This window comes from Sceloporus occidentalis, unplaced genomic scaffold, assembly GCF_023333645.1.
Source record: "Sceloporus occidentalis isolate IW3139 unplaced genomic scaffold, rSceOcc1.0.p SCAF_166, whole genome shotgun sequence".
Lineage (NCBI taxonomy): Eukaryota > Metazoa > Chordata > Lepidosauria > Squamata > Phrynosomatidae > Sceloporus > Sceloporus occidentalis.
In genome coordinates this window covers 1,424,780-1,433,316 of record NW_028317146.1, presented here as the reverse complement: position 1 = coordinate 1,433,316, position 8,537 = coordinate 1,424,780, and the positions used below count along the sequence as shown (strand labels likewise).

Here is an 8,537-nt window from a genome sequence, read left to right as displayed (position 1 = left end):
AGCCCCCATCCCCTCCAGAATTTAATAAAACTTCTGACCACGACCTACAGAGCCCTTAACACCTCCGCACCCCGCACCCCTTATATCTCTACCCTCCTACCCAAATACACCCCTGACCGCCCGTTTCGTTCTCTCATGACTTGCGTCTCTCTTCTACCCTCGTTCCCTCTTCTCACTCCCGTATTAAGGATTTCACCCACGCTGCACCCCTTCTGCGGAATTCCCTTCCCCATTCCGTCAGACATTCTCCCTCGGACACGACTTTCAAAAATTCTCTGAAAACCCACCTTTTTCAAAAAGCTTACAACCTTTCTTTCTAAACCTCTCAGCCATCATCCTAACCAAGCCATCTGAACAACCAACAGCCTCTACAGATCATCCGGACCCAGTCTACTCATCATACTCATAGATAAATGGGACTGACTATCTAGATTGACCAAATGGTTCTTGTCTGGCTTCCTAGCCGTCCTCTCCTACTTTTTCACCCCACCCCCCCCGTCTACCACCGACTAGATTGTAAGCTCACAAGAGCAGGACCCTCTTCTCCCTTTATACCAGTTTGTTATTGTGTGTGACTTTATAAATAAATGTATTGTATGGCCATCAATTCCCTTTATATTGTGAGCGATGTCCTCCTTATTCCTTTTTATTTTTATCAGTTAGTAATGCTATCAAGCAACAATACTGAAAATGCCCACAAAGGAAACAGCACTTTGTGAAAGCGTTTTTACATTAATAACGGTTTGTAGGCAAACTGGGGTTGGCTGAAACACTTCTAATTGATATCAAAATTCTTCATTAAAATAAAACGCAGTGTTTCTATAAGTTGAGGCCTTAATGGGGAGGAATGATGACCCAAAATCTGAATTTGATGTTACCTTGTTGAAAATGAGCACTGGAGCTAATTATGGATTATGATGGCCATCCATGAAGTGGTTCTCCTCCAAGAAGAGGTTGTTGGCTTTGCATAACACATGATTAATATGATATTTATTCACAGAATAAACCATGTATTATAGAAACATTGTTTTTTAACATGGCTTCTCTGGTCAAAATGTATTCTGCTTTAGGAGTAAACAATGTCATGCACTTAACCCCCCTTCCTATATCAATATACATGGTTTTTAATATTCATTTTCTAAACTAAATATATTATGAAATGTAATCCATGACAATAGCACCTCCTTGATCCTTGCACATCAGCACTTCAGTCTTCACAGACCTTTGCTCAATGAAGGAAGAGAAACCAGAGGGTTAGACATCCCTGGAAACATTTTGCCAACAATTATTTTTTTTTATTTATTGAAAATGAGCGGCTCAGTTAATAATGGCAGAAGGTTGAAAACGACCAGAGCATTAATAGACATAAATGTCATTGGCTGAAGTTAGCAGATTTAATATCCAACACCCTAAGGCACATGTAGCCCACCTTGAATGTTCTGTAAAAGGCAAATGTGTGTTCCCTAATTGGATTGCGAGGTATAGTACCCCATCTTCAAACTGTTATACACAGAGGGGTAGGGGTGACTTAAACAACTGAATGAAGTTTATTTGAGAGAGTTCAAGTACTGGCATGCCTGGCCATCCTCCGCCATAAGTGTGCCTTCACAAGTGGATGTCATCACCTGGGCTTATCACCAACAGCATACTAATTTTCTTATCAAGTGTCCTCTGTACTATTGAGTGCTTTATCTTTTTTCACCATATGAATCCATGATATTGCAACTCTCATCAAATACTGAACAGGGATTAACTCTTTTCACGAGGGGATTAACCACAAGACAACCCAACGTAGGTTGTCCAAGGAAACTATAAAGTGGCATCCGTATCACGGGACAGCGAGAATTATACGGTTATGTGCGCACAACCTCGTCAGGTTCTGCGTTTTCAACCTCGCTAAAAATAAAACCCAACATCTACAAAGCCGATACATTCCTTTGTATCTTCTTTGTGGATTTTTACTTGTAAGTCTAGGAAAAATTGTTTTGAGTCTGTTATTGCTTTCTACTGGCAAACAAATAGCTACCAACTAATGCAGGAGTTTAAAAGCAGTTGTCCCAAGGAACCGATTTAGTTTACCGGCTCACTAAAAACGCAAGTCAAGGCGGCATCAAACAGAGGAGACGTGAATCTGATAAGGATTCCTGCTGATTTTACACACACAGTAGCATTTGTGCAAATTGCAGAATAAGCACAGTAGCCGTGATTATGTTGCTCAACGAGCTTAGCCCAGACTTTCATCGCTGTTGCGAAGTGTTAAGAATAGATATACCAGTCTCCTATCACCTTCTACATATCAGTAGCCCGTCTGGGTCCGAAAAAAAATACATTTCACCCTCAACATTGGCACGGCTTCTTTAACTGGCTGAAAAACACAATTTTGGGTACCCGACAGTTTGTTGAGAGGCTTCCTGCCAAAGTCTAAAATTTTGCTGCATGTGCAATTTTCCTATTTATTAAATGTTTCCCAAAAATGCTTGCAACAAGTATCTGTATCTCAAACCCATTATTTCTAATGATTGATGTAGATGGTATGGGAATGAGTGTGGAAACCAGTCATTTGTCTAAACACTTAATATATAGATTGAATATTTGGATGTGTGGAATATATATATATATATATATATATATATATATATATATATATATATATATATATATATATATATATATATATATATATATATATATATATACACACACACACACACATACAGATTATATACACATACATACATACACACTTGTACTACATATTTTTTATTTTTTTTAATACTATACACTTATATAACATACATTTATATACATACAGTAAAAAGTGTATGTAGATTTTTACATAAAACAAAAAAAAATACCATCCCAGCAATGTCGATTTATGCAGCAAAACCTGTAAAGCCATTTTCCTCCATCATAGATGACACCAACATGCTGAACTCTGCTGAATTCAACTTTTATACCTAAATTAACCAGTAGAACCCCATTCCTAATGCTGTTGAATGCCTCAAACCCTTCCAGAAATACTTCTGGTAAAATTCGGCTGGATTTGCATTTTTTGTTGGGAAAACCTAAATATCAGATTATACAAAAACAAGTGCTAAACGTCAGAAAATTAAAAAAAAAACCAAAAAAAACCCCCTGACTTCTTAAACGCTTATTTTTATCATTAGATAATAAATAAAATGGCATATCTGCTAAGCTTCGTATGAAAGTGTACTTAATGTGTTGTGAAAGTGGAACAGCAGCTTTGATGAGCTGTTCAGGGTCCCCGTGAAGAGATGGCTGAGAGCGGCTATTACAAGCGAGACAGGGATTTACTCACGTCTAATGGCAGCAGCTGGATTTCAAAGTCTTAAATACAATGAATTCAATATACTTTAAATCATGAAAAAATTTATTTTAGTTACATATTATATAACGTTAAAAGATTTAACAATAGTGTTTTACCAAGCATTTAAGAGATGAACCTTCAAATGTGAAATGCAAAGTATTTGTAACCTATTTCACAAGGATACAGTTAGTGTTTTGTATAATTATTAACGCATTTTATACAGTTTATATACACAAAAATAACTCAGATATGAATACAGAAACCCTCCCTCGCCCAAACAGTTACACGTTAACATTTAAACTCCCAATATAAAATGACAGTGTGTAATGTACACTTTTTTCATGAGATATTATGTATATTTATGTACACATTAGTAACTTATTAATTGACCTTTTAGTAACACAAAACACACAAATTAAAACAAAACGACACTTTAAAAAAATAAATTCACTGAACTCATTTGGTCTCATTCTGCAGCTTCCAGCTGCCACTGAACAGTGATATTTAAATAAATCCCATAATGATTTTTTTTTTTATTTAAAAAAATCAGGTATAACATACAGATGTATTCAGAATTAATAACGCGGTCACTGTGGAAGAAGAAATACTTAAAAAATATTTTAAAAATCCCTTTTTTTAATGCTTTTGAGGTTCTACACTTGCAAAAAGGCTGGTGTTTGCGAAGCCTGGCCCGTCATAAGCATTAGATGTATTTGTGAAACGGCGGCCCAATGTTCTAGAAAGACTGGCGGTCCGGGAGAAAGCAGGGTATACACTTATCGCTACTGGTCATTTAGGCCATAGAAAAAAAAATGTAACTTAGAAAAAGTGTGCCCTTCACCCAACCATTTATATTACGGAGTATCGTATGATATGGCTTTGGATCTGCCCCAAGAACACATTGGAAAAAAGATACCGATATTATAGCGTAGAGCAGAAGTGCCTGCTGTCAGAGAACAATTCATAGCAGTGAATGACAAAAGCTGTAATGCAACCATAGACGGCCATCAGAAACCTACGAGACCTCCTGGTGGAACATAGAGCATTTATATAGGAAAAGAATAAACACATCAGTTTCTGTCCCTCAACTCAATGGTGTGTTCAAGAGAACCGAGCTTAGTTCTTTAAATATCACTATGCCCTTAAAACTTTTCTGTGTGTTAATGTGGAATGCTCTAGTTCTATCTCAGATATTAAAAATGTAGTGTACTGAGGGACAAAAACACTGAAAAGAAAGGATACCCACAGATCTGATGCCTTAATGCACAGCTTGATCACACACAGAACGCAGAAGCTTTGTTCAAACAGGCAAAGTTATTGCACAGAGTATTTGTTTCAAAAAGGAAAATAATGCCAAAAATTAAGTCGCATCAATTTTTCTTCTATAACATGCTGAACAAATATATACATTTTTGATCTAAAACTATAATTCAAGAAAAGTAAGAAGAAAAAAAAGAAGATGCCAGATAATACTGTTAGAAGGAGTAAGTCTATCGCACGCCCCAGTCTAGAATATGGCAATTGTGAATATTTGGCAAACATAAAGGCGGACGAAGTTATCTCCAGGACTTTCACATCCTCTCAGGAGCCAGGCATTAACCCAGCGTCTGTAGAACTTGTAGCAATGACCATAAAATCCAAAGAAGGGCTGTGACGGCGGCAGTGATGATCAAACAGTAGTGGAATAAGACTCTGTTCGCTTGGAGATTTGTTTGCTAGCCCGTCCATTAGCATCTGTAGCTATAGAAAGCCCCTCAGTGTCACTGTCACTGCTATCCACTCGACGATTGCCCAGGACCAGCTTTCCAGATCTTTTGTGAAGGTGGAAGCATCCATCGCCTTCCTGCAGGGCAGCAGTTAAGTAGTCTTCATCCGATGAATGCAGAGACTCGTCATCACCAACAATATGGTTAACGATATGGATGCCGTCAAAAGTGGGTTGGTCTTGGAAGCCCCTCTTGCTTTTTAGACACTGTAGCTGTGCAATAATACAAAGACATTTTAACAGTCTAATATTAACCTACTCATTCAAACTAATTGGCTTCTCAATACGTTCTAGATCCAATTCATGCAATAAAGCACAATAATGGCAATGTGGGTTCAAAAATAATAAAACAATCCCCATTACAATGAAGATTCTGCAATAAGGCAATGGTTTAATGGAACATTTAGAGGAAAATGACATTACATTCTGGATATACTTTTGCTGGTGAAGGCTTGCATTCTAAAGCACAGCTAATGCTTATCTCGCGCTCGCCAATCTTCTGTTACTAATTGCTAAATCTTATTCCAATACGTACGGGCATCTGCTGACATTCCCAGGGACTCAGAACAACACAATATGGACACACTGTAGCAACTGCATGGGTTTTGGTGGAGAAATACATATATCACAGCAACAAAATGATTTAAATGAAATAAATTCTAGGTGTATGACATGGCGCATGATAAGCAGATCACAGCACCTTACCTGGAGCCGACTGTCCATCAAGTCATGCATGCGTGGAAACAGGTGGGATTAAAACATTTCACTAGAAAACACGCACACCAGTAACTAACTTTATCCAGCTCATGTAAGATGAAGCACTGTCACAAAGGATAACCGGTCTACTTAGGGCTTGAGCTGGATTCTGAATGCTCTTTTGGTTCAGTATGAACACGAGCCTGGCCTCCCCTCACCCCCCATATCACTTGTGTCCACTTACCTCTCCAAGCCACACAGGCCCATTTCATTGCCCCATGTCCACTAACCTCACATCTATTGTATACCCCCCCCACACACCCAGTGCCCAGTTTCTATGTGTGTCTCTGTGCCACCTATACATACACACAGTGTACTCTCCTGCCTTCTATGGTTTATTTCACCAACACAACCCACTGGCCTGTAAACCCCCCGCCCCGGAGTGTGTTTTACCCCCAAAAAATAAATAAATCGGCCTGATCATTAAAAAAAAAATAAAAAAAAATAAATGGTTGATTATTAGAATATTGCTCAAACTTTACATTAAAACAATCTATTAAAGGGCACAAAAAGATATTGTGCAGTTTTAACACGCATTTCAAACCCTTATTTTTACTTCCAGCTCCAAAAATGCTTGTAAAAAGCTGCTTACAAACCACAGGGTTTGAACGCTATCTAATCATATCACAGGTTCCTCAGTGTGACCACAAACACTTAAATCAGACCCTGCCAAATGATGCTCGAGGGATATGAGCAACACAAGAGCGCCCCACGATACAGAGCAAATCTGCCAGTCCTTTCTGGAGCGCTTTCGCAAATGAAGAGTGGGCATATATTGCCACGCCAAGATGTGCCATGCTAATAGACTCCTACCCAAAAGGACTGATTGCTCTAATAAAATCAAAAGGAGCTTTAACAAAGTATTAGTTTAAGGGTGTGCACACTTATGCAACCAGGTTATTGCGAGTTTTTGTAATTTTTTTTTCTCCCCCAAAGATTTCAGCTTGGTTTGCAATTGAATTGTTCACGTTATAGGCCACATTAACGGTGGGATGATTTATCTTTGTCTCATTCTTTAAAATCACAAGAACCTGGCATTGTAACAGGGGTGTGCAGACTTTTTATACGCACTGTATGTGCTCCTATCTTCGTGCCATTTTAGGTTAATCCCTAAGAGTATCTGTCTTTCTCCCAAATGTGTCGTTCCGGCTCCTAATGCCTACACACAACCATGTCAAGCCGTAACAGGGCAGTAAAATCGGAGATACGGATAACCGGCTGTAAGTCATCTAGTGGTCGCTCTACACCCAGCAGCCCCTGCACATCGGGAAAACTGCTTTCATTTTTTAAGCCGTTTGCCAGTGACGATATAAAGGGCTTTATTCATTAATCAGGGAGTAGGGAGTGAGTTGAAACATTTCAACCACATTAACTACCCCTGCATAATACTTCATGAATTCAGTTAGATTTCTTTGAAAATTATTATTAATTGACAAGGGCGAGCCTCCTTTTTCTGGTGCCCAGGAGGAGCATATGAAAGGGCAGCACACCTATGTCTGGAAACATCTACGGCCGTAGCCTCATTCCTTCTGTGATCTATGACATATATTAAATAGACAATACAGTGACTATAGAGCTGATAAACTGATTAAGTAATGATAGTCCTTGTGTCATGAAAACTCATTAAAAAAAATAATCGGCTATGGGTATTCTAATAACTTCATGGGGTATGCCAAAAGCAGAGACTACATTTGCTCCTCTTTAAACATTTATATAACTATCCATAATCCTTATAATTAGGAATGTATAGAAAAATTAAATACCAGTAAAATACTTTATCCGCTCAGGAGATCAGAGATGAAGGACTCAAGAGTAATATCTCACTATTTACGAGCAAGATATTACCATGTGTTTCCCGAACACAACGCAATCTGAAAGCATCAACAAGCAACTGTGTTTGCCCATGTCTGTTACAGAGCGGCCGCACACGCGGACCAGTGTCACGTGTTGTGTTTAGACAAAAAACTAAAATATAAAAAAATAACTTGCGCGGTGAGCATTCAGAATCGAATTAGAAAATTGGTAAACAAAAGGAATATCTACTGTAAACCATTTAAAAAAAAATTTAAATAAAATGTGACTCGCAGATCTAAATCCCATTAAGGAAAGGAATGTGAAATAATTAAGCATACATTCCAACTCATCTAATGCTGAAACATGTAATGATGTCAACTTCGCAGCAAGATCTAAATACAAATGTGCAGCATCATAAACGTATGCCCTCAATATAGATAATGTGGCCAAAACTTAAAAGTATATTTCACACCAACACAAGTCTCCACCAAAAGCCCCAGGTAGTAAATTTAAAAAAAACTGAGTTTAGCCGTCAAAGCAATCTTGTGGTGAACCAGGATACATGTGGGGAGACGTGCATCTCGTAATCTCTTTTGCCACTCCTGTAATCTAGGTAAAACATACAAGACTTGCAACATCCAACAGGAAGCCGAGACATCTGCTGAGTGGCCGAAAAGCGCTATGAAAACAGGACGACGCGCATGCTGATAAATCATTGGATTTCAATGGTCTGCAACTCCGAGGAAAACTGTGAAAGCAGGAGATTTATTGCCGTTTCAAAATAGGACCCGCGGTGCCACAATATTTTTGTTTTCTTCACGTTCAAAAAGGAAATGTATGGCTAGCCCCAGCATAGCAAATAACACACCGATTATATATTATATATTACATATC

General features: G+C 38.4%; 1 protein-coding gene across 1 annotated transcript in view; it reads right to left on the bottom strand.

Annotated features, from left to right (window-relative positions):
- Positions 1–4,997: 4,997 nt before the first annotated feature.
- LOC149279438 (ecotropic viral integration site 5 protein homolog) overlaps positions 4,998–8,537 on the bottom strand; it is a 36,525-nt gene continuing 32,985 nt past the window's right edge. Inside the window, exon 19 of the mRNA XM_089501181.1 lies at positions 4,998–5,306. Within this exon, the coding sequence (XP_089357307.1) occupies positions 4,998–5,306 (309 nt within the window). The remainder of the gene's footprint in view (positions 5,307–8,537) is intronic.